At 37.4% G+C, this 27,695-nt stretch overlaps 2 protein-coding genes across 3 annotated transcripts in view; one reads left to right on the plus strand and one right to left on the minus strand.

Annotated features, from left to right (window-relative positions):
- gle1 (GLE1 RNA export mediator) overlaps positions 1-22,433 on the minus strand; it is a 45,366-nt gene extending 22,933 nt beyond the window's left edge. For both annotated transcript variants that reach the window (XM_056464158.1, XM_056464159.1), the window contains exons 1-5: positions 22,217-22,433; positions 19,042-19,296; positions 8,420-8,566; positions 3,941-4,089; positions 3,800-3,860 (exon numbers count right to left, since the gene is read on the minus strand). In XM_056464158.1, the coding sequence (XP_056320133.1) occupies positions 3,800-3,860; positions 3,941-4,089; positions 8,420-8,566; positions 19,042-19,296; positions 22,217-22,315 (711 nt within the window). In that variant the 5' untranslated portion in view covers positions 22,316-22,433. The remainder of the gene's footprint in view (positions 1-3,799; positions 3,861-3,940; positions 4,090-8,419; positions 8,567-19,041; positions 19,297-22,216) is intronic.
- Positions 22,434-22,701: 268 nt separating this feature from the next.
- Positions 22,702-26,785, plus strand: c8h22orf39 (chromosome 8 C22orf39 homolog). The gene is made up of 3 exons (XM_056464485.1): positions 22,702-22,760; positions 23,677-23,844; positions 25,341-26,785. Exons 1-3 carry the CDS (start codon positions 22,740-22,742, stop codon positions 25,470-25,472), a joined length of 321 nt encoding a protein of 106 aa, XP_056320460.1. The 5' UTR covers positions 22,702-22,739; the 3' UTR covers positions 25,473-26,785.
- The last annotated feature ends 910 nt before the right edge of the window (positions 26,786-27,695 follow it).

Below are 27,695 nucleotides of genomic sequence, written 5' to 3' on the forward strand. Positions count from 1 at the left end.
TTTAGGCATGTAGACATGGTCAAGACGATCTGCTGGAGTTTAAACCGAGCATCAGAATGGGGAAGAAAGGGGATTTAAGTGACTTGGCATGGTTGTTGGTGTCAGACGGGCTGGTCTGAGTATTTCAGAAACTGCTGATCTACTGGGATTTTCACACACAACCATCTCTAGGGTTTACAGAGAATGGTCCGACAAAGAGGAAATATCCAGTAAGCGGCAGTTCTGTGGGCGCAAATGCCTTGTTGATGCCAGAGGTCATTCTCAGAGGAGAATGGCCAGACTGGTTCCAGCTGATAGAAAGGCAACAGTAACTCAAATATACACTTGTTACAACCGAGATCTGCAGAAGAATCCAATCCATGGATCCATCCTGCCATGATCCACTCTTTGGGCCCATTGGTACATATTGAGTATCATTTCAATGCCCCAGCCTACTTGAGTATTGTTGCTGATCATGTGCATCCCTTTATGATTCAATTCATTTCACTTTTATTTGTATAGCGCTTTTACAATGTAGATTGAGTCAAAGCAGCTTCGCATAGAAGATTATAGTGAATTGAAACAGTGTAGTTCAGTTTTCAGTATTTAAGTTCAGTTCAGTTTAATAATCACTACTGAGAGTCCAAACACTGAAGAGCAAATCCATCGATGCGCAGCTCTATAGATCCTGAACCATGCAAGCCAGTGGCGACAGCGGCGAGGAAAAAACTTCAATTGCCGAAAGTGAAGAATTAAAAAACCTCGAGAGAAACCAGGCTCAGTTGGGCACGACCATTTCTCCTCTGGCCAAACGTCTTGTGCAGAGCTGCAGACTAGGCGCCGGCATCCCTTCATGACCACAGTGTACACACATCTTCTGATGGCTTCTTCCAGCAGGATAAAGCGCCATGTCATTAAGCGTGAATCATCTCAGACTGGTTTCTTTAACATAACTCGACTGAATGGGCGTTATCAGTGGTTATCAGCTGATAGATACGAGCCAGTAGGTGTTATCATCCATCCACATGGTTAATCAGCAATACTATAGACCAGTGGCTCCCAACCTTTTTTTGCCTGAGACCCTCTTTTTCCCAGAAAATATTGTAAGGTCCCCCTCCACATTTAGTGATATCATCGCTCATAAAAGTTTGCAATTATGATGACAAAAAATGTTGTTTTCAAACAAACAGTGTATTTATTAGTATATCTAGATATGTTTGTGCACAAATAATAGCCTAATGCAGGGTTTCCCAACCCTGTTCCTGGAGGCACACCGACAGAACATATTTTGGATGGCTCCCCTATCTCACCCATTCACTTCAGGTGTTGGAGTCTCTTCTAATGTTCTGGTGAGTTGATTCAGGTGTGTTGGATTAGGGAGAGCTTGAAAATATGTACTGTTGGTGTGCCTTCAGGAACAGGGTTGGGAAACACTGGCCTAATGTTTCCCAGAGATTGGTTGCAGCTGGAAGGGCATCCGCTGCGTAAAACATGTGCTGGATAAGTTGGCGGCTCATTCCACTGTGGCGACCCTGGATTAATTAAGGGACTAAGCCGAAAAGAAAATGAATAAATGATAGCCTAATGCAGTGTTTCCCAACCCTGTTCCTGGAGGCACACCAACAGTACATATTTTGGATGTCTCCCTTTTCTGACCCATTAACTTCAGGTGTTGGAGTCTCTTCTGACGTTATGATAAGTTGATTCAGGTGTGTTTGATTAGGGAGAGGTTGAAAATGTGTACTGTTGGTGTGCCTTCTGGAACAGGGTTGGGAAACACTGGCCTAATGTATAATGGCCCCATTTAAAATTCAATAAAAATATCAGTAGTCACAATGATGTATAAGGGAAAAAATAATATAGGCTATTACAAATTAATACTTGCATGTTATTTGTTATGCTCTGTCAATTAGTGTGAGGATTGCTGCGAGGCGAATCATTGAGACCAAATCTTTTTTGTGGATGACGGATAACAAATTTGTCCATTTTTGGTCGCTTGACAATTTTACAACGGGGGGTGGGGTGGTGGGGGGTGGGTTGTTTTATAGGTTTCATATGTGACCATCAACCCGTTTTCTCAGAGGATGACAAACTGACAAAACATTGCTGTCGCCCTGATACAAGTTTTATTTATGGAGAAAAGTCAGAGCACTGCAGTGCTGAAGATTCATCTGAAGACAAATTTGCATATGTGAATCGGAAACATTTCCATTCAATAAATGTGCAAATAATATGTGATGCTCAAATGCGCTTAACAGATATTGTGGCAAGGTGGCCTTGGTCCATGATTCACTTATCCTCACAAACAGCATGGTTGGGATGAGGCTCCAAGGTGTCAGGGTGCGCGATGGGTGGCTTCTTGGTAAGTGATGTATTTAAAGATATTATTCCAGCTAAGTTTTTTTTATTGCATTTTATTTTATTGAGAGTAATATTTAACTACATATCAGGAGATCGCGGTTATGCATTAAAGACATGGCTGTTAACCCCCCTCAACAACCCACAAACTGACTAAGAGTGCAGATACAATGATGCCCATTCTCGCACTCGACCAGTTGAAGAGCGTGCGATTGGGCAGCTGAAATGCCGGTGGCGCTGCCTTGATAAGAGCGGAGGGGTACTGCTATACCGCCCTAACAAAGTGTTCCTCTAATACACCTGTGTCTCCCACAGACACGGATACTACTCCAGACAGTTAAGTGTCGCCCACAATTGAGGCAACTCTCTTCTCAAAGTGTTAGTTCAGCATCCCCTGTTCCCCCGCCTCTTCGGTCCACACTTTGAAAGTGCGCCGCTGTTCTCCTCTTAACCTGCACCTTTACATGGGACCATTTCTTTTTTAATTCACTCACAGTGCGATGTTCAGACCCCACTGCGTTAACTGCGTCAGCTAAACTCTCCCACTCTATTTATTTTCTTTTGTTATTAATTCCGGAGGACAAACTTGCAAATAACACAGTTTTTCTCCGGTCTACCTCTGATAGGAGCACCTCCAATTCACATTCTGTGAAGTTTTTCCTCTTGCTTGCTTTCGTCATTGCTTTTATTTGGTTTTGCCAAAGTAGAGTCATCACCATATGTATTAGGGGGAGGAGGCAGGGAGGGGATTTGCGTTCGTGCGCTCAGTTTCACGTTAATTCGGATGTACAAAGAGAATATGCGTGGGATTCAGCGTACGCAGTGTTTCATACATCTGAACTTTTTACTGCGTACTCAATGTTTTAGTATTGATTCAACGCAAGTCTTTGTACATGAGGCCCCAGATCAGTTTTTACATTACTGTGATGGTTGGGTTTAGGGTTGGAGTAGACATTAATAAAATACAATTAATAGGAAATTTAATAAATAATTAAAAAATATTTCTGTATATCCACCGCCAAATGTGATCTATAGCTGATTAACCATGTGGATGGATGATAACAGCCTTCTGATTCTACCAGTAAGCACTGAAGGCTCCAACTGGGCCATATCTATCAGCTGATAACACCCATTCAATCAAGTGATAACATTCGAATCGGCTGGTTATTATCACAGCTCTGCGAGTGGGAGATGTTGAGCTTATACAGTGTCTAAAAGGGGGCGGGGCATGTCAGATACTAGAGAGCATATGATTGGTCAGAAGATTTGATGAGAAACTGAAGTATGAGGTGACTCCAAAAAGACAGTTGATCCATTCAGACAAACTTTGGATGCCTATATCTTCTTAATGCTTTAATTTAAGACTAACATACGGATACTAACCTCGATAAAACTTTATTACGGTTTCATAGGGATTTTACCTTAAATAAACTCATACTGAATGATTTGTTTAGAGACTCACTTTCATTCTGTGCCTGTGTTCCTCTCTCAGCTTCTCCTGCCGGCCGAGACTCTCCTGCGCTCTTAAGACACAAAAACATGGGTTAAAATCTAGCACAGAGTTCGTTTTAATCAAAGAATGAACAGTTCAGGGCTCACATACTCTTTCTCATTGGTGTCTCTTATGCTCTGGTGCTCCTGTCTGTGCTTGAGCTCCATGAACTCCTCGAAACGCTTCAGCTGCTCGGACTCACGGTTGGCAACGGTGGCCACCAGACACTCCTGCTGCTCCTGTCTGAGACTCAGCTCCATCTGACACACAGAAAACACACATGCATTCATGAACAAAAAGTGCTGTTTACCACAGATGCAGATGTCTGATCAAAATTATAGTAATATTGTTTTAAAACAAACACACTTTACAACAGGTTTCATTAGTTAATGTATTTACTAACATGAATTAAGAATGAATAATACTTCTTTATTGTCCACAAGTGGAACTTCATCTTTGGATTCACATCACAACCCTATCAGCGTTCACATTACACACACCACAGGAAAAAACAGACAACACAAATACATTCAATATCATCACATATATCACATTAAAAACTCAATTTAAAACCCAATGCATACCCTATACTACACCCAGTATTGAAAATTCTAATGGCTGACAGCACAAAGGACATTTGATTAGGGATGGCTGACGTGAAACTGACGTTTCGACACAGTGTCGAGATCCCGAAGCACAAGTGTTTCGAAACACTGCACCGAAGCATGATCCGAAACACTCAGGTCACGTGACTAAAGTGTTTCGAAACACCTGGTCACGTGACTAAAGCGAAGCCAATCATCAGGCATTTCAGAAGCGTTGAGACCTCGCGAATCTCCATTTAATTGACAGAGTCGCTAAAACTCTCATATGGCCTAGTGGAGCGGGAGTGTGAACGTTGTCACTATGCTTCAAGTAACTTTTGGGTTCGAATCCCGACTTGTACAAATACTCCGAAATCATGGTTTTATTTATTGTAATCATGTTACTGTTTTATAGTGTAGTCTAGATAGGATACAGCTGATATGCCATCAATTTAGCATCATTTTTGTAACACAGTAAATCAATTATTGATTATTTTTACAGTATTGTGATGGTTGGGTTTAGGGTAGACGTTAATAAAATACAATAAATGGTTAATTAAATGAATAATATAAATAATTCCTGTTAACTTCTGGCCACAACCGTCTCTGATCTAGCAGCAACCCTGTTTTATGACTAAAACAAGACATATTTATTCACAAAGTGTTCATTCTGATGTCAGACCAATGTGAAACAAAACGATAACTGATATTAAAGCATTTCAAAATAGCTGTAAAAGCCTGGATACGAACCCACAATGCCAGTACAGTAGTCAGAAACCCTAACCACTCCACTATATTATCAAGATTCGAATCTACAAAGTGGGATTTAATACTTCAATTTGCAAAACTGTTCTTTGCTGAAACTGTTCCAGTGCGATACATGGAAAAAATGACCACTAGGTGTCACCGTAGAGGCGGGTTCCGAAACGTTAAGCAGCTTTGACACATTTGCTTCGACTGTTTCAGTGTTTCACGAAGCCTCGCTTTGCCCACCACTACATTTGATACACATTTTTCTTAACTTGAGGTTGCCTAAAACATCTTTTTGATGACAAGAGCTAAAATTTTATATTTAAGGGATGGGATAAATCTAAATTTACCTCCATGTAGGTAAAATAAACCTCAAAGTTAAAAAAAATAAAGTTCAAAAGATTTATTAAATTTTTTTGACAAATTAAGCATTATTATATTGTCTGTGTTCAGCGTACATCATGCGGTGTGTGTTTGTGTGTGAGAGAGAGAGCTGCAAGTCAGAGTGGAGCTCATTAATATTCACGACCAATCCAAATATGGTCAATTATGGACCTTCTGATTTTAGGGGTATTTTATGGAGTAATTAATGAGCAAATGAAACCATTTCTCGAGATTTTTTTTAATTAGTTAAGGATTATTTGATGAGAAGTACATTTACAATAAGCTTCCAAACTGCCTGATTTTCTTTGACTTGACGGAAAGTAAAAGGCTGAAATTTCATGACTTATAATGAACAGCCGCTTTTTGTCGAGAAATGTGCAGACAGAAAACAGTCACAGACAGTAGGGCTGTGCAATTAATCGAAAATTCAGTTTTAATTTCGATTTTGGCTTCTAACGATTATGAAAAAACATTAATCGAGATAAACGATGATTGCATCATATACCGCCCCCTTTCCTGATGTACACGTTTGTTGCTCTGCAAAGCTCAGTTTCACGTGAAAATGACTAAAAGCATGTACTATAATGTAACGTTTGCAGCACGGGATGCGCTTCATTCATGTTTTCAAGGCAAGGCAAGTTTATTTATATAGCACATTTCATACACATTGGCAATTCGAAGTGCTTTACATAAAGAGGAATAAAAAAGACAAGTATAAGAAAAATAAAAACAAATAATAAAATGATTAAAAACATGTGTTAAAAACATATGTTAAAACAGGTTATAAAAGAATGAAAAAGAAGAGAAAGACATATTAGTGTGACCTGTGGGACGTGTAGCACAGTGCTCATTCAGTAAAGGCACAGCTAAACAGATGTGTTTTCAGTCTTGATGTGAATGTGCCTAATGTTGGAGCACATCTGATCATTTCTGGAAGCTGATTCCAGCAGCCGGGGGAGTAGTTACCGAAAGCTGATTCACCCTGCTTTGAGTGATTTAAAAGCACTAATAAGATCGCATGCTGTAGTGTGTGTGCGCTCAGCCTCAGAGACGAGCAGAGCGCACACATCTAAAGTCATCTTAATGTGAGATCTATAATGGTCAAATACATGCTAATTTGTGTCAAAATGTGATGTTCAGTGATTATCCATATTAACCCCCATTTATGTGTAATAAACAAACGAGTTGAGAATCAAAAGACATGTGAAAGAGACACCCTAAATCAGAACCGTACTGCTCTTAAAGTGACAGCGCGCAATATTTCTGCTGCCGACTGTTTTTATCATTAATCAAACAACAAAAAGACAAAAATCCCTCACTCTCTTTTATGGTGAAGACGCTCAAAGCACAGCTCGTTTCATATTTTTATTCTATTGTATTTATTTCCCTTTCCTTATTTACAGGGAGGAAAAATAATTGTATATATACAGTTGAAGTCAGAAGTAATAGCCCTCCTGAATTATTAGCAACCCTTTACCACCCCAGTTTCTGTTTAACGGAGAGCAGATTTTTTCAACACATTTCTAATCATAATAGTTTTAATAACTCATTTCTAATAACTGATTTATTTTATCTTTGCTATGATGACAGTAAATAATGTTTTACTACTTATTTTTCAAGATACTAGTATTCAGATTAAAGTGACATTTAAAGGCTTAACTAGGGTAATTAGGCAAGTGGTTGCATAACAGTAGTTTCTGCTGCAGACAATCAAAAAATATATAGCTTAAGGCGGCTAATAATATTGACCTTAAAATAGGTTTCAAAAAATTTTAACCTGCTTTTATTCTAGCCAAAATAAAACAAATAAGCCTTTCTCCAGAAGAAAAAATATTAGAGGAAATACTGGGAAAAATTCCTCATTCTGTTAAACATCACTTGGTAAATATTTGAAAAACATTCACAGTACGGCGAATAATTTTGACTTCAACTGTAATCGCTTTGAATAATCGTGATTTCAATTATGACCAAAATAATAGTGATGATTTTTCCCATAATCGAGCAGCGCTAACAGACAGTATTTTAACAGCCTGGTGACTGCATTTGACTCAAGTATTTACCAACTGACAAGAGGGAAATAATAAAAATGTCTCTGAAAAAATTAAGACTAACCATAACAATAGGCAAAACACGTGAAACACAAAAAAATATATAAAATGGAGAGTAAATTAAAGTTACTAAACTTTGACTTTGACAAAATTACGCAAACCGGAAGCCATTGCATATTTTGTTTAGAAGTCAACGGTTACTGGATTACAATGACCTTCATAATATCTTCTTTAGTGTTTAACAGAAACAAGAATCTCATAAAGTTTAGCAAACAACTTGAAGGAGAGTAAATGTTGAGTACATTTTCATTTTTGGGTGAACGATCCCTTTAATACATCTTTACTGAAGAAAAGCAATAAGTTCTTTGAAAAAATTTGTATTGATCCCAAATTTTGGAATAATTCATTTATTTATTTTCCTTCGGCTTAGTCCCTTATTTATCAGAGGTCGCCACAGTGGAATGAACCGCCAACTGTTCCAGCATATGTTTTACACAGCAGATGCCCTTCCAGCTGCATCCCAGTACTGGGAAGCACCCATACACACTCATACACTATAGCCAACTTAGTTTATTCAATTCCCCTATAGCGCATGTGTTTGGACTGTGGGAGAAACCGGAGCACCTGAAGGAAACCCATACCAACACTGGGAGAACATGCTCCAACAAAGAAATGCCAACTGGCCCAGCCAGAACTCGAACCAGCAACCTTCTTGCTGTGAGGCGACAGTGTTAACCGCTGAGCCACCGTGCCACCATTTTAAAATAATTGTGCACTCAAAAAAAAGAAATAATCATTCAGGATTATAGAATAAATGATAGTACCTTGGCTTTGGCCTTGTGTTTCTGCTCACACATGCGGATGCAGCCGGAGATCTGCATAGCTCTGGGAGACAGGACTGAGACTGCTGGAGGAGGACTGACCGCTGCTTCAGGACTCACTGCAGGAGCCTCCGCAATCACCTCTGCTTTCTGACGTTAACGAAAACAGGAGGGAAAAAAATTAGCATTGAAGTCCCAACACATACATAAGTTCCAAAACCATCAGCAATACCTCAATAAATAAATAAAAAGTAAAACATTTTACGAAACAAACCCTCTGATCAGTGACCATCTCTGGTCTGCCACTATGCTGACACATGGGTAGGGCCAGACGGAATCTGCGGACATTTTCTGCTATTTCTGCTGAGAATTTTGGTAAAAATCTGCTGATTTAAGCTGAATGATTTTGGGAGTATCATAACTAAAACCTTAATATGTGAAATAAAAAGTAATATGTTTTTAACCTGTATTTAATGTTTACAATGCAAATCCAATTAGATTCACTTTACGTGGTAAACAAAGCAAGTCTCTCATATAATATCTCTACTAAAAGACAGAAATTATTACTGTACAAACTGCATTGTACATAAATCAGATGAACATTTTCATATTAGTCAATAATATTACTGTAATTAATTTAAAAAACTGAATGAAAACAGGTTTACACATGTTTACACAAGTAAACAAACAGAATTAATGATGGGCTAAAAATCTGCGCGCGCAGATTCCGTGTGGGCCTATACATATACATAGGCATTTCTAGCTCCGCCCTCTTTTGAAAAGAGCACAATCTCATTTGAATTTAAAGCGACAGTCACCAAAATGTCACAATTAGGACTAGCTGACTTTTTCCAGACCAAAAACGGTCCAAAACCCGATCAAATGCCCAAAAAAATTAAAATAAATAAATAAATAAAAAACGCCCAAAATATTAGATTAATATTTTATAAAATTTTCTCTTATTTAAATCGAAATTAACCTAGTTACTTTAACTGTCATAATTTAACCATACAGCAACCAACACCAGCAGTCACAGAACTACAACATAACACAACCCTCTCACCCACACACTTTTTGTCGTGTAGATTGCTCTACCTATTAGAGTATGTTTTACTTTTGAAATCTTTGTCCCATTTGGGTTATAAATTATATTTGGATTATACATTTTTGCGTTACAAATTCTTTTGAACATAATTAGGCTGGCTTGTGTAGCAAGCCAGACTACTGTTATCCTATTTAAACTTATTATTATTATTATTTTTTTTTTTTATTATTCTTCTTCTGAGACTAAATTTCTAACTCTATCTCCTCCTAGAGCTTTCAAGCTATGACCACCAAACTCGCACCAGACCTCCGAACTATTCGGACTCGGATTGCTATATCTCCTCAGACTGATCCGACTTTCGGTTTTCCGAAAAACGTCCCGGGACCACCGAAAAAATCCCATAGACTTAACATGGGGTCAAACTTTGTGACCTCATAACTCTGCGTCAGAATGTCACACAGACTTCTAACTGGGCTCATTTAACTCAGACTACCTAACTGCCAATAACTGATGAGCTTTAAACTTTCTAGCCACGCCCTAGCAACCACTTTTGGACCCTAGAAACTGTCCCATAGACTTCCATTGCAAATGATGCTCATTGACTTTACATTGGATCAAACTTTGTGAGCTCATAACTCTGCATCAGACTGTCATAAAGACTAATGGCTGAGCTCATTTAACTCAGTCTAGCCAGCAGCCAATCACTGATGGCCTTTTAACTTTCTAGCCACACCCTAACAACCAGATACTGCACCCTAGCAACTGTCCCATAGACTTCCATTATAAAGGCCCAGATTGATATCATCATGCTGCAGTGTTATAGAGACATGGGGGTTGTTTTTAACTGTTCATACTGGCAAGAAGCTTTGATACATCATCAGTCTAAGCTGTCAATCAACTCCATAGCAACAAAATAGACTAACCTAGCAACGATATAACAGCAGCTATATCTCAGTATCAGAACATCGTAGAGAAGCGGGGGTTGGCTTATTTGACTCATGCTAGCACACCATAAATCCTGTATGGTTCACATGCTAGCAATGACTAGCAACATGCTAATTCATGCTGGAATCATGCTAGTAACATGCTAATTCATGCTAGAATCATGCTAGTAACATGCTAATCCATGCTAGAATCTTGCTAGTAACATGCTAATTCATGCTGGAATCATGCTAGTAACATGCTAATTCATGCTAGAATCATGCTAGTAACATGCTAATTCATGCTAGAATCATGCTAGTAACATGCTAATTCATGCTGGAATCATGCTAGTAACATGCTAATTCATGCTAGAATCATGCTAGTAACATGCTAATTCATGCTAGAATCATGCTAATAACATGCTAATTCATGCTAGAATCATGCTAGTAACATGCTAATTCATGCTAGAATCTTGCTAGTAACATGCTAATTCATGCTAGAAACATGCTAGTAACATGCTAATTCATGCTAGAATCATGCTAATTCATGCTAGAATCATGCTAGTAACATGCTAATTCATGCTAGAATCATGCTAGTAACATGCTAATTCATGCTAGAATCATGCTAGTAACATGCTAATTCATGCTAGAATCATGCTAGTAACATGTTAATTCATGCTAGAATCATGCTAGTAACATGTTAATTCATGCTAGAATCATGCTAGTAACATGCTAATTCATGCTAGAATCATGCTAGTAACATGCTAATTCATGCTAGAATCATGCTAGTAACATGCTAAATCATGCTAGAATCATGCTAGTAACATGCTAATTCATGCTAGAACGATGCTAATTCATGCTAGAATCATGCTAGTAACATGCTAATTCATGCTAGAATCATGCTAGTAACATGCTAATTTATGCTAGAATCATGCTAATAACATGGTAATTCATGCTAGAATCATGCTAATAACATGCTAATTCATGCTAGAATCATGCTAGTAACATGCTAATTCATGCTAGCATCATGCTAATAACATGGTAATTCATGCTAGAATCATGCTAGTAACATGCTAATTCATGCTAGAACGATGCTAATTCATGCTAGAATCATGCTAGTAACATGCTAATTCATGCTAGAATCATGCTAGTAACATGCTAATTTATGCTAGAATCATGCTAATAACATGCTAATTAATGCTAGAATCTTGCTAGTAACATGCTAATTCATGCTAGAATCATGCTAGTAACATGCTAATTCATGCTAGAATCATGCTAGTAACATGCTAATTCATGCTAGAATCATGCTAGCAATATGCTAATTCATGTTAGAATCATGCTAGTAACATGCTAATTCATGCTAGAATCATGCTAGTAACATGCTAATTCATGCTAGAACGATGCTAATTCATGCTAGAATCATGCTAGTAACATGCTAATTCATGCTAGAATCATGCTTGTAACATGCTAATTCATGCTAGAATCATGCTAGTAACATGCTAATTCATGCTAGAATCATGCTAGTAACATGCTAATTCATGCTAGAACTATGCTAATTCATGCTAGAATCATGCTAGTAACATGCTAATTCATGCTAAAATCATGCTAGTAACAAGCTAATTCATGCTAGAACGATGCTAATTCATGCTAGTAACATGCTAATTCATGCTAGAATCATGCTAGTAACATGCTAATTCATGCTAAAATCATGCTAGTAACAAGCTAATTCATGCTAGAACGATGCTAATTCATGCTAGTAACATGCTAATTCATGCTAAAATCATGCTAGTAACAAGCTAATTCATGCTAGAACGATGCTAATTCATGCTAGAATCATGCTAGTAACATGCTAATTCATGCTATAATCATGCTAGTAACATGCTAATTCATGCTAGAATCATGCTAGTAACATGCTAATTCATGCTAGAATCATGCTAGTAACATGCTAATTCATGCTAGAATCATGCTAGTAACATGCTAATTCATGCTAGAACGATGCTAATTCATGGTAGAATCATGCTAGTAACATGCTAATTCATGCTAGAACGATGCTAATTCATGGTAGAATCATGCTAGTAACATGCTAATTCATGCTAGTATCATGCTAGTAACATGCTAATTCATGCTAGAATCATGCTAATTCATGCTAGAAGCATGCTAGTAACATGCTTATTCATGCTAGAATCATGCTAGTAACATGCTAATTCATGCTAGTAACATGCTAATTCATGGTAGAATCATGCTAGTAACATGCTAATTCATGCTAGAATCATGCTAGTAACATGCTAATTTATGCTAGAATCATGCTATTAACATGCTAGCTCATGCTAGAATCATGCTAGTAACATGCTAATTCATGCTAGAATCATGATAGTAACGTGCTAATTCATGCTAAAATCATGCTAGTAACATGCTAATTCATGCTAGAACGATGCTAATTCATGCTAGAACGATGCTAATTCATGCTAGAATCATGCTAGAATCATGCTAGTAACATGCTAATTCATGCTAGAATCATGCTAGTAACATGCTAATTCATGCTAGAATCATGCTAATAACATGCTAATTCATGGTAGAATCATGCTAATGACATGCTAATCGTTCTATCTATCTATCTATCTATCTATCTATCTATCTATCTATCTATCTATCTATCTATCTATCTATCTATCTATCCTTTTTCAAACTGTTTTTATCTATCTATCTATCTATCTATCTATCTATCTATCTATCTATCTATCTATCTATCTATCTATCTATCTTAGTATAGAACGATGCTAATTAATGCTAGAATCATGCTAGTAACATGCTAATTCTTGCTAGAATCATGCTAGTAACAAGCTAGTTCATGGTAGAATCATGCTAGTAACATGCTAATTCATGCTAGAATCATGCTAGTAACATGCTAATTCATGCTAGAATCATGCTAGTAACATGCTAATTCATGCTAGAATCATGCTAGTAACATGCTAATTCATGCTAGACAATGCTAATTTATGCTAGAATCATGCTAGTAACATGCTAATTCATGCTAGAATCATGCTAGTAACATGCTAATTCATGCTAGAATCATGCTAGTAACATGCTAATTCATGCTAGAATCATGCTAGTTACATGCTAATTCGTGCTAGAACGATGCTAATTCATGCTAGAATCATGCTAGTAACATGCTAATTCATGCTAGAATCATGCTAGTAACATGCTAATTCATGCTAGAATCATGCTAGTAACATGGTAATTCATGCTAGAATAATGCTAGTAACATGCTAATCCATGCTAGAATCATGCTAGTAACATGCTAATCCATGCTAGAATCATGATAATAACATGCTAATTCATGCTAGAAACATGCTAGTAACATGCTAATTCATGCTAGAAATACGCTAATAACATGCTAATTCATGCTAAAATCATGCTAACAACATGCTAATTCATGCTAGAATCATGCTAGTAACATGCTAGTTCACGCAAGAATCATGCTAATTCATGCTAGAAACATGGTAATTCATGCTAGAATCATGCTAATAACATGCTAAATTATGCTAGAAACATGCTAGTAACATGCTAATTCATGCTAGAAATATGCTAATAACATGCTAATTTATGCTAGAATCATGCTAACAACATGCTAATTCATGCTAGAATCATGCTAGTAACATGCTAATTCATGCTAGAATCATGCTAATTCATTTTAGAAACATGCTAATTCATGCTAGGATCATGCTAGTAACATGCTAATTCATGCTAGAAACATGCAAGTAACATGCTAATTCATGCTAGGATCATGCTAGTAACATGCTAATTCATGCTAGAATCATGCTAGTAACATGCTAATTCATGCTAGAATCATGTAAGTAACATGCTAATTCATGCTAGAATCATGCTAGTAACATGCTAGTTCATGCTAGAATCATGCTAGTAACATGCTAATTCATGATAGAATCATGCTAGTAACATGCCAATTCATGGTAAAATCATGCTAATGACATGCTAATCGTTCTGTATATCTATCTATCTATCTATCTATCTATCTATCTATCTATCTATCTATCTATCTATCTATCTATCTATCTATCTATCTATCTATCTATCTATCTATCTATCTATCTATCTATCTTTTCATACTTTTTAAAACTACTTTAAACTAAATAAACTATTACCAAGGCTTTGTCAAGCCAGCCTCAAAGTTTGTCCTCAAACTTTAATAATCTAGTTATTATTCTTCTTCTGAGACTAAAAAACTCTAAACTCTAAACTCTATCTCCTCCTAGAGCTTTCAAGCTATGACCACCAAACTCACACCAGACCTCCGAACTATTCGGACTCGGATTGCTATATCTTTTCCGACTGATCCGACTTTCGGTTTTCCGAAAAACGTCCCGGGACCACCGGAAAAATCCCATAGACGTAACATTGGACCAAACTTTGTGACCTCATAACTCTGCGTCAGAATGTCACACAGACTTCTAACTGGGCTCATTTAACTCAGACTACCTAACTGCCAATGACTGATGAGCTTTAAACTTTTTTAGCCACGCCCTAGCAACCACTTTTGGACCCTAGAAACTGTCCCATAGACTTCCATTGCAAATGATGCTCATTGACTTTACATTGGATCAAACTTTGTGAGCTCATAATTCTGCATCAGACTGTCATACAGACTAATGGCTGAGCTCATTTAACTCAGTCTAGCCAGTAGCCAATCACTGATGGCCTTTTAACTTTCTAGCCACACCCTAACAACCAGATACTGCACCCTAGCAACTGTCCCATAGACTTCCATTATAAAGGCCCAGATTGATATCATCATGCTGCAGTGTTATAGAGACATGGGGGTTGTTTTTAACTGTTCATACTGGCAAGAAGCTTTGATTCATCATCAGTCTAAGCTGTCAATCAACTCCATAGCAACAAAACAGACTAACCTAACAACGATATAACAGCAGCTATATCTCAGTATCAGAACATCGTAGAGAAGCGGGGGTTGGCTTGTTTGACTCATGCTAGCACACCATAAATCCTGTATGGTTCACATGCTAGCAATGACTAGCAACATGCTAATTCATGCTGGAATCATGCTAGTAACATGCTAATTCATGCTAGAATCATGCTAGTAACATGCTAATTCATGCTAGAATCATGCTAGTAACATGCTCATTCATGCTAGAATCATGCTAATAACATGCTAATTCATGGTAGAATCATGCTAATAACATGCTAATTCATGCTAGAATCATGCTAGTAACATTCTAATTCATGTTAGAATCATGCTAGTAACATTCTAATTCATGCTAGAATCATGCTAGTAACATGCTAATTCATGTTAATATCATGCTAGTAACATGCTAATTCATGCTAGAATCATGCTAGTAACATTCTAATTCATGCTAGAATCATGCTAGTAACATGCTAATTCATGCTAGAATCATGCTAGTAACATGCTAATTCATGCTAGAATCATGCTAGTAACATGCTAGTTCATTCTAGAATCATGCTAGTAACATGCTAAATCATGCTAGAATCATGCTAGTAACATGCTAATTCATGTTAGAATCATGCTAGTAACATGCTAATTCATGCTAGAATCTTATTAGTAACATGCTAATTCATGCTAGTAACATGCTAATTCATGCTAGAATCATGCTAATTCATGCTAGAATATTGTTAGTAACATGCTAATTCATGCTAGAATCATGCTAGTAACATGCTAATTCATGCTAGAATCTTGCTAGTAACATGCTAATTCATGCTAGAATCATGCTAGTAACATGCTAATTCATGCTAGAATCATGCTAGTAACATGCTAATACATGCTAGAACGATGCTAATTCATGCTAGAATCATGCTAGTAACATGCTAATTCATGCTAGAATCATGCTAATTCATGCTAGAATCATGCTAATTCATGCTAGAATCATGCTAGTAACATGCTAAATCATGCTAGTAACATGCTAATTCATGCTAGAATCATGCTAGTAACATGCTAATTCATGCTAGAATCATGCTAGTAACATGCTAATTCATGCTAGAATCATGCTAATTCATGCTAGTAACATGCTAATTCGTGCTAAAATCATGCTAGTAACATGTTATTTCTTGCTAGAATCATGCTAGTAACATGTTATTTCTTGCTAGAATCATGCTAATTCATGCTAGAATCATGCTAGTAACATGCTAATTCATGCTAGAATCATGCTAGTAACATGCTAATTCATGCTAGAATCATGCTAGTAACATGCTAATTCATGCTAGAATCATGCTAGTAACATGCTAGTTCATGCTAGAATCATGCTAGTAACATGCTAATACATGCTATTAACATGCTAATTCATGCTAGAATCATGCTAGTAACATGCTAGTTCATGCTAGGATCATGCTAGTAACATGCTAGTTCATGCTAGAATCATGCTAGTAACATGCTAATTCATGCTAGAATCATGCTAGTAACATACTATTCCATGCTAATAACATGCTAGTTCATGCTAGAATCATGCTAGTAACATGCTAATTCATGCTAGAATCATGCTAATAACATGCTAATTCATGGTAGAATCATGCTAATGACATGCCAATCGTTCTGTCTATCTATCTATCTATCTATCTATCTATCTATCTATCTATCTATCTATCTATCTATCTATCTATCTATCTATCTATCTATCTGTCTGTCTGTCTGTCTGTCTGTCTGTCTGTCTGTCTGTCTATCTATTCATACTTTTTAAAACTACTTTAAACTAAATAAACTATTACCGACAGGCTTTCACAAGCCAGCCTCAAAGTTTGTCCTCAAACTTTAATAGTCTAGTTAGTTGCTGCTTGTCAATCAGACAATGCTTCTATGTTTGTTCTTGCTGCCAGTTGCGCAAAAAAATGATCGATAAAAAGTGTCATGATAAACTGCTGAGAGTTTAACTGCAGGCGCTGCAGGATGCACGTGCACATGAAAGGGAGTCCGAATTTGATACAACTTTCCTTCTCTGTGGGGTGGGCCCACACGGTTTGCGCTATGCACTGGTTACTACTAACTGAACTGAGTATTTTTTAAACAAGTTGCATATAAGATTTAAAGGGCACCTATGGTAAAAAATCTACTTTTCAAGCTGTTTGGACAGACATATGTGCATGTATGGTGTATAGACCGTCATATTGGGGTGATATAAGCACACCCAGTGCTTTTTTTTGCAATTTAACAACATAAAAACGGTGGACCAATTGGAGCAGTTTTCAAATCGACCGCAACTTTACGTAGGAGAGCGGTCCCCCCGCTCACCAATATTGATTGACAGGCGCGTCATCATATCCTCAGTTTGTTGATTCACGTCCGCCATTTTCAGCGTGAGTTGAAGCGATATCACTAAAGGAACACACTAGCTCTATTTTTAGATGCAAGGCTCATTGGGCTCAACACAAGATCAATATTCTCCACATTATCGCTCTAATCGGAATTATTGGTTGTATCTTTAGGTAGGTTTGCAAACATGTGTACTTCTCATTGAGTCTACCTTATACTTCAGCCGTTTGCATTTCTCGCGATCCCAGAAGCTCCCTGTGATCTTAACTAGCATGCGTTTTAGAGTTCTAAACATAGGTTTCTATCAGGGTACACTCAAGTCGACGGCTGGGCGCCGCGGACCGCTGCAGAAACCTATGTTTAGAATTCAAAAATGAGTGGCGCGACGATTCGGGACACTTCATGTTTCTGCCGCGCCACAGAGAGTGTCTGGTGTGCCGTGTCGCGGCTTCGAGCGGCGCATCCGGTGCCTCAGTCAAAGTTAATTCAGTGTGCGTGGTTATTAGTTTCTGTGTACAAGCTCGGCACTTGAAACTAGCACACAGTTGGCTGTAAAACTGTACAAAGACACAAATGATTTTGTACTCTCTGCTTGGTCTGTGTCAGAGTCGTACATGTACAACTGAATGGTGATCCTCTCTCTCCTTCTCAGTCTGCCTGTCAGACTCTGTTGCAAATGCAGAGCGGGTGAGCTCATGGCCCCGCCCCCTTGTTACGTTGGCGGGAAGCCGAAACTAATTTACATGTGAAGCAACACACCCCTAAATCAGCGAACTGTGGACACGCCCCCAACATGACACTTTTTAACACATTATAATAAAAAATCTGAACAGTGTTTTAAACTGAACCTAAACTGGCACACTCAGAAGAACCAGAATATTAATATTAAATCAGAAAAAAGAGGTCAACTATGGGCCCTTTAAGTTTCAAAACTGCCTAAATTTTGTTAACCTGCCTACACCATTTTTTACCCACACGATCAAATTCAAAACCACCCAATAGGCAGGAAACCGCCCAATCTGGCAACACCGGTTTCAGAGAGTTATAAAACATTATTTGTGTGCTATTATGAGCTGAAACTTCACATACACACTCTAGGCATATCAGAGAATTATTGTACATCTTGTAAAAGGGGCATAATAGGTCGCCTTTAAGCTGAATACTAGTGTCTTGCAAAATAACTAGTAAAATATTACAGTATGTACTCTCATCATGGACAACCCCCGAGAAATTCCCAGGAATTAGTTATTAAAACTATTATTTTAAGATTTATAAACTATTACATTTTCAAAATAATTAAAATTTCACAATAATTTTGACTTCAACTGTATGTAAGTGCCTCCAAGGGCCACTACAGGTGAAAGGTCACCTTCTCCTCCTCATCCTCCTCCTCCTCCTCAGTGTGGACGGAGACTGCAGGCGGAGAGCAGGACGAACGCTTCAGTCGGGGGCTGACAGGAGCTGAACTGCAGACGGCGGCTTCCTTAGAAAGACCGGGACTCGTATCACGGACGGATGAGGATCGAGAGCAGTTCTTGAGCAGCATTCGAGGACTCATTCTCTTCAGGATCTGCCCTGACAGAGGAGACAGACTGGGCACGTCCACACAGCCGGACAGAACATCCTGCAAAACCACAAATTATACACACGATTGAGGAATAAGAGTCTACCAGTAAGACATTTAAAGGTCATACAAGATTAAAATTCACAGACGGAAACAGAATGAATATTGTGTCTGACTCCATCATGAGTTTGGAGGACTGCATCCATACATCTCTGCAATGACTCAAATCACTGATTAATAAAGTCATCTGGAATGGCAAAGAAAGCGTTCCTACAGGACTCCCAGAGTTCATCAAGATTTTTTGGATCATCTTCAATGCCTCCATCTTACCCCAGACATGCTCAATAATGTTCATGTCTAGTGACTGGGCTGGCCAATCCTGGAGCACCTTGACCTTCTTTGCTTTCAGGAGCTTTAATGTGGAGGCTGAAGTATGAGAAGGAGCGCTATCCTGCTGAAGAATTTGCCCTCTCCTGTGGTTTGTAATGGAATGGGCAGCACAAATCTTGATACCTCAGGCTGTTGATGTTGATCATCCACTCTGCAGATCTCTCGCACGCCCCCATACTGAATGTGACCCCAAACCATGATTTTTCCTTCACCAAACTTGACTGATTCTGTGAGAATCTTGGCTCCATGCGGGCTCCAGTAGGTCTTCTGACCGCAGTCAAGTGAGCCGCCATATGAGAACAACCGGTCATGCTAGCCGCCTCGTGTATTTTAATGCACTTCTGTTTGTGGAATTACGGTACAGAGGCTAAGGCAGCCAAAACCCTCACAAAGACATATATTTCAGCAGTTATTGGCTAAATGTGTCTGGTAAAAAGAAAAAACGCATTAATTAAAATCAAAAATGTACTTTTTAAAATAAATATTAAAATATAGAACATTGAATATTTTATTGCAGAGTTTTGCAAAAGTGTGCCAAAATAGTTTAACACTGATGGAATTCATCCTTTTTCCACTGATATTATTAATTTCTTTAGAGTTGACATGACATTTATGCCAATTTGCAAGGCATAAACACATCTGTTTTTTTTTCTACTGCTATTGCTGAGAATTCTGCCATAGTTGACATGAAAGATTCAATTAATTCTATTTCAGGATGAACTTGACTCGATTTCCATGCCAAAGGTGATTGGCATGTACAGCTGAATCTGGCAGGAAAATAAAGGCAAAGTCTGCAAGAGTACATTACTGATCATTTCCTGCTTTTTCTACATGCACTAATAAAGTTTCTTCAGAGTTGACAAGACATTTTCAATAAATTCTAATTCAGGATGACCTTGACTCTTTCCATGGGAAATCTCATTGGCATTTACAGTTCAATTTGGCAGAAAAATAAAGATAAAGTTTGAAGAAGTACGTTACGTCACTGATCCTTTCTTGCTTTTTCTACTGCTGTAACTGAAATTCCTTCAGAGTTGACATGAAATATTCAATGAACTGATTCAGGATGACCTCGACTCTTTACATACCAACTTTCATATAGAATTACAGCTGAATTTGGCAGAAAAATGAAAGCAAAGTCTGCAAGAATACATTACATCACTGATCATCTTCTGCTTTTTCTACCTGTACTATTAAAATTTTGTTAGAGTTGACAAAAAATATCCAATCAATTCTAATTCAGTATGCCCCTGACTCTCTCCATGCCAACATTCTCAGCTTTTTCCAGCTGAATTTTGCAGAAAAATGAAGATAAAGTATGGAGTAGTACATTACATCACTGATCATTTCTAGCTTTTTCTACTGCTGTAACAAATTCCTTCATAGTTGACATGAAATATTCAATAAATTCTAATTCAGGATCACTTTGAGTCTTTACATACCAACTTTCATATGGAATTCCAGCTGAATTTAGCACAAAAATGAAGGCAAAGTCTGCAAGAATACATTACATCACTGATCATTTCTTGGATGGAATTTCAGTTACAGCAGTAGAAAAAGCAAGAAAGGATCAGTGATGTAACGTACTTCTTCAAACTTTATCTTTCTGCCAAATTGAGCTGTAAATGCCAATGAAATTTCCCATGGAAAGAGACAAGGTCATCCTAATTTAGAATCTATTAAAAATGTCTCGTCAACTCTGAAGAAACTTTATTAGTGCATGTAGAAAAAGCAGGAAATGATCAGTAATGTATTCTTGCAGACTTTGCCTTTATTTTCCTGCCATATTCAGCTGTACATGCCAATTACATTTGGCATGGAAATTGAGTCAAGTTCATCCTGAAATAGAATTAATTGAATATTTCATGTCAACTATGGCAGAATTCTCAGCAATAGCAGTAGAAAAAACCCAGATGTGTTTTTGCCTTGCAAATTGGCATAAATGTCATGTCAACTCTAAAGAAATTAATAATATCAGTGAAAAAAGCATGAATTCCATCAGTGTTAAATTATTTTGGCAGACTTTTCCAAAACTCTGCAATAAAATATCCAATGCTCTATATTTTCATATTTATTTTAAAAAGTACATTTTTGATTTTAATTAATGATTTTTTTTCTTTTTACCAGAAACATTTAGCCAATAACTGCTGAAATATATGTCTTTATGAGGGTTTTGGCTAGCTTCTGTACCGTAATTCCACAAACAGAAGTGCATTGAAATACATGAGGCGGCTAGCATGACCGGTTGTTCTCATATGGCGGCTCACTTGACTGCCGTGTCTTCTGCAGTATTTGTGATGATTGTGATGCAGTTCAACAGATGATTCAACAGAAAAATCGACCTTCTGCCACTTTTCCAAATGATCAACTAGAAGTCAAGTTAATATTTGTTGATCATACAACTGAGATCGACAACAAGATTTTGTCATGTAGAGTACATCTCAGATCATCACATACACATATCATGGTTTAATTATAGTAATTAATATATAATACAGATAAGAAAACAACACTGTTTTGTTATTAATAGAAACGATTAAACTATTATAACGTAAATGTCAAAATAGAAACGTTAGCGGTTTAACGTTACCTCCCCTTTTTCTAGCCAGTCTGGACTGTATTTGAGTTTCCCCTTCGGAGAGTTTTTCAGCGCTTCCAACGTTTCCCACCTAAGGTTTTCAGATGGCATTTTGAGAGCATTAAAATGCTTTTAATCCTCACCAACTTTTGATATAAACTAGTAACACAGCTAGCAGCCTAAACAAGCCGCAGCAGCCGGTGGCTAAAAACGTTCTTCTTCTTCTCATGAGTTTTATTGGCGGTTGGGATACAATTTCTAGGCGCATTACCGCCACCTTCCGTTCCTACTACAAAATAAAAGTCTGGATGACAAATTAAACCCACGATTCTTACTTCTTACACTCTACACATTAAGCATGAATGTATAATATAAACGCGTAAATGAAACTAGAGCATAAATAAATGCTAGTTTCACATTAAGTTTGATTTTAACGCCAATATTAATTAAATTCATGTCGTCGGCAGATGGCAGTAAAGGAATAATACGCCGGTTGTTTTCCGCCGCAAAACAGTCCGCAGAGAAGAATACGAGTATGGCAGGGTCACAGTGGAGGGTCAGTGTAACAGCATTTTATTAATGTTTTACACAGAAATGTTCATTAATTAACTCGTTTTGCGTTTGAATTGTAAATACAGCGTGTATTTTATAATATCACGTTTTTGAAAGCGTATTTGCGTTATGAAGTGTATTCAAACTGTCAGTATTTCCTTGGTGTTCAACAAAACCGATCACCAAAAATGCCTCGTATAATTATTGTATTTAGTAACCGTATAAATCCAATAAAAATTGAATATTTCTTTCGGAACAGTTAAAATTACAGTGATTTACAGTAGAGAGCTAACGAATAAATTAACGATTTATTAAATTATCACTTGAATACATATTAAAAGACTATAAGGATCATAATTTGGCCGCAAAATACCCATTAATTGTCTTTATACATTGACAGTATGCTTCAAACCACTTGGTATCTACCATTTGTAATCTTTTAACCAATACTATAGAGTAATCTGATCACTTATTTCTTTAATTATATATCAAAATCCCTTTTATATTCTTTGTTATATAATAATAATAATAATAATAATAATAATAATAAGTTCAGTTTAGAAGTACTGTATGTTGTTTATTTTTTACATATTTTTATGCTGAATCACAATGGTGCATTATTTAACAATTGAAAAATGCACTTACTGAAGAGTTTTTGTTTTGTTTCTTTTGCAAATATCGAAAAATACTTAAATGCAGAAGCGTTTTATAGCCAAGCAAAAATATTTTCCTGTTTTCAGAAATAATGAGTCAGAATTAAGTGAGTTTTTCTTTAAAACGAGCAAAAAAATAAATAAATCTAAATATGAAAAGCATTTTTTGCGGTGTATAGGTGCAACCTCATTACTTTTTGTTAATCTGCCAGTCCATTGTTGTTTAATATTTGTATATACTTTTAATACACTTATTTTTGATCACAGCCACCACGCTCATGTGACGTCTACTGCAGTGAACTGAAGCACTGCAAGAGTTTAAGAAACAGATTTCATGAATATTACACCTACGGCAGAGCTCCAGACTGCCAGCAGTGGAAACAAGACTATCAGAACTGTAAAGAGTGGGAGAAAAACCACAGCACACAAGCCAAGGTGAGCGTAAATATCCTGTTTGGAGAAAATGGTGGATCTTTGTGGTTAGCACTGTCGCCTCACAGCAAGAAGGTCGCTGATTTGAGTTTTTTAAAGCATCTCTTATGTTCTCGGGTCTATTTGACATAAGTTCTTTTTTAGGAAAAATTCTTTGGGTTTACCAACCGTCTGTGGGTGTCTGGTGCTCTGATGTCTCTTTAGTTTGCAGGGCTTCATGCTTTCATTCGCTAGTCTGTCATCACAGATGACACACTCAATTCTCACCTTGTCCATTGCTTCAATGAAACTGAATTCAAGATAACTATCCAATTAAATGCTGGCTTTCTTTTTAGCACATTCATTTTTATCTCCTCCTTGGCGCTTTGCCATATCAAAGAGCATTGAATCACCAAGAAGTGACACTCACGTGCGATTTGGGAAACAGCCACTAGATGGCGCGGCGGCCATTTTGGAATGAAAATTCCAATAGAGCAGGGGTCACCAAACTTGTTCCTGGAGGGCCGGTATCCTGTAGATTTTAGCTCCAACCCTAATCAAACACACCTGAAGAAGATAATCAAGGTCTTACTAGGTATACTTGAAACATCCAGGGAGGTGTGTTGAGGTAAGTTGGAGCTAAATCCTGCAGGGACACCGGCCCTCCAGGACCGAGATTGGTGACCCCTGCAATAGAGAAACAGCATGTTATAAGTCTGTAAAATAAACTATTAAAAGTGCTGATGATTGTGATCGTAAGTGTTGTATTGTCGTCTTTCAGGTTGTATCTCAGCTTTAATGCGCTTTTTAAATAAATAAATAAACAAGGCAGCTGCTTGCCATCGCGACAGCAATAGGATCCAATGGATAGCCGACCGCTTTCACTCCAAAATGGTGGAATCCGGGGCTGTTGCAATGGAACGTTCTATTGAGTGTCGCCTCTTGGTCATTATAAGCTCTTTGGCCATATCTTCTCTTTGGTCCATCTTTTTAAGAATTTGCTAACGTAAGCTCTGGGCTACGTTCCCACTCTCGCGATACTCTGTAAAACATTCTCGACGTTAATGAAATCTCTTATCTTTCTACATATGATTTTTTTCCCAAATAATCAGAATTGGATTATTTAATAAATGAAATTGATTTCTTAAAAAAAAAAAAGAAAGAAAAAAACACAAGTGCTCTTGGCGACGCCTTGAAAATCATTAGCGACCCCTAGTGGAGGTCACAACCCCCGGGTTGGGAACCACTGCTATAGGGGAATTGAACAAAGTAAACTGGCCGTAGTTTATGAGTGTGTGAGTGTGAATGAGTGTGTATGGATGTTTCCCCATAGTGGGTTGCAGCTGGAAAGGCATCCGCTGCGTAAAACATATGCTGGGAATAGTTGGCGGTTCATTCCACTGTGGCGACCCCTGATAAATAAAGGTAGTAAGCCGAAGGAAAGTGAATGAATGAGTATTTGTAATGTGTTACTTTACACCACTGTTAGCATGTGATTATAGTTTCTTTTTTCCAATCAGGAATCTCTGCAAGAGAGCGAGAGGAAGCGGCTGGCCGATCAGAGGAAGTTCACTCCGGTCTGGGAGCTTCGGCAAAACCCTCCGTCTGACTGGCATCTGCCGCTTAACCAGGGCAAACCACAGGACCCTTAAACACACACAGGACTGCTTATGATGTCAGAAACGCACGAAGAAAGCACTGCCTGGAGCTGTATGAACATTCAGTGTAAATCTCCTCACACTACCTCACCTGGACACGATGCGTTTCTGCGCTGATTTTTCTGGTGCTCAACGCAAAATAGACTAATCGAAATATAATAAAATCAACGTTTCAGGATAAACATTCGACGAGAAAGTCAATGTAGAGCATTGATCTTGAACTTTTGATCAAAATATATCACAACCTCTGATTCGTTGTTAATCAATAATGCGCCAAAATGTATATATTGTTCTACTATTGATCATTTAAAATGCAGCGCTAACCTATATTTGTCTAATTAAAAGATATTTTCATGCTCAATGCAAAAACAGCTTCAAAAGACTTATCCAAATATAATAACATCAACGTTTCAGGATGAATATTTGAAGTATTATATATGTTGTTCTGCAGTTGTTCAAAATATATCGCAACTTCAGATTCATTGTTGATCAAAATATGGAATTAATAAAATTAATATTGCATACAAGCGTTTTATGAGTGAATCAATATAGAGCCAGGAACAAGAGAGACATTGTTGTTTTTGATAGAAATATAGCGCAACTACACATTTATTGTTGATTAAAATGTATTAAAATATAGAATTAATAAAATAAACATTGCATACAATCTTTTTATGAGGAAGAAATCAACTTAGCACCTAAAAGATTATAATATTTGATCATTTTCCATTCAAAATATATCACAAACATAGATTTGTCTTTAACCTCTTAAGGCCCAGGGTGTTTTTTGTACATGCATTTATTTTTATTTCTCTTTGCTATTTAGGCTTATTGGAACCTAATTAGTGTCAACGCAGTGGCGCAGTAGGTAGTGCTGTCGCCTCACAGCAAGAAGGTCGCTGGTTTGAGCCTCCTGTGTGGAGTTTGCATGTTCTCCCAGCGTTTGCGTGGGGGTGCTCCGGTTTCCCCCTACAGTCCAAAGACATGCAGTACAAGTGAATTGGGTAGGCTAAATTGTCCATGGTGTATGTTTGTGTGTGTGAGTGAGCGTGTATGGGTTTCCCAGAGATGGGTTGCAGCTGGAACGGCATCCGCTGCGTAAAACATATGCTGGATAAGTTGGCGGTTCATTCCGCTGTGGCGACCCCAGATTAATAAAGGGACTAAGTTGAAAAGAAAATGAATGAATGAACTTAATTAGAATAAAAATCTAAGTTTCATCTTTTGATATGATGTACTTTTAGAGAAAAATGATGTCCATATATGTGGACTCATGGTCCGAATTTACACTATTTCCTGACAGTTGTTTTAATATATATATATATATATAACATATATATTTTTTTTAACATGTTTTGACTATCAGAGAGTAAAAACAACATTTTTTTCCCGTTTTGGACAGTTAAAAATAGTGTTTGGGACATTTCATATGCTGCAAAACAGTTGCAGGATGACACTGTATGAATAGCAAAATATAAAACATTTAAAGTATTTTAAACAGCCACTTAAGAGCTGAAATGTGCTGTCCATGTACAGTATGTGGCCACTCAAGCCCTAGGAGGTTAATCAAAATGAGTTTTAATTCTCTACATGTGTTTATAAAGGAAAACCTAAAATGTTTATGAATGTTTTTTACAGAGTTTGGCCTTCATTGTTCCACTGGAGACATTATTATTATTATTATTATTATTATTATTATTATTATTATTATTATTATTATTTATTGCACTACAAAAATGAATCTGTTTGTAATTATTACTATTAAAATTGTGCTCCTTCTGTAACACGGCTAATAAAGCTATAAACAATAAATGATTCATAAACCACATCGAGGATTACAAAAGTTATTTGCTTCATTTTTTTAACTTGTATCGTATGGTGGCATTGTGGCCTCAGCAACGTCACTGATTCGAGTCCCGGCTGGGCCAGTTGGCATTTCTGTGTGGAGTTTGCATGTTCTCCTCGTGTTGGTGTGGGTTTCCTCCGGGAGAACTAAATTGGCTGTTGTGTATGAGTGTGTATGGATGTTTCCCAGTACTGGGTTGCAGCTGGAAGTGCATCCGCTGTAAAAAAGATATGCTGGAATAGTTGGTGGTTCATTCCCCTGTGTCGACCCCAGAAGTAGAAACTAAGGAAAATGAATGAATGACTATTATTTTTTTGAGCAGCAAATCAGAATATTAACATGAAATTTCAGAAGAATCATGTGACTGGAGT

The sequence above is a fragment of the Danio aesculapii genome, chromosome 8, assembly GCF_903798145.1.
Source record: "Danio aesculapii chromosome 8, fDanAes4.1, whole genome shotgun sequence".
NCBI classification, from domain to species: Eukaryota; Metazoa; Chordata; class Actinopteri; order Cypriniformes; family Danionidae; genus Danio; species Danio aesculapii.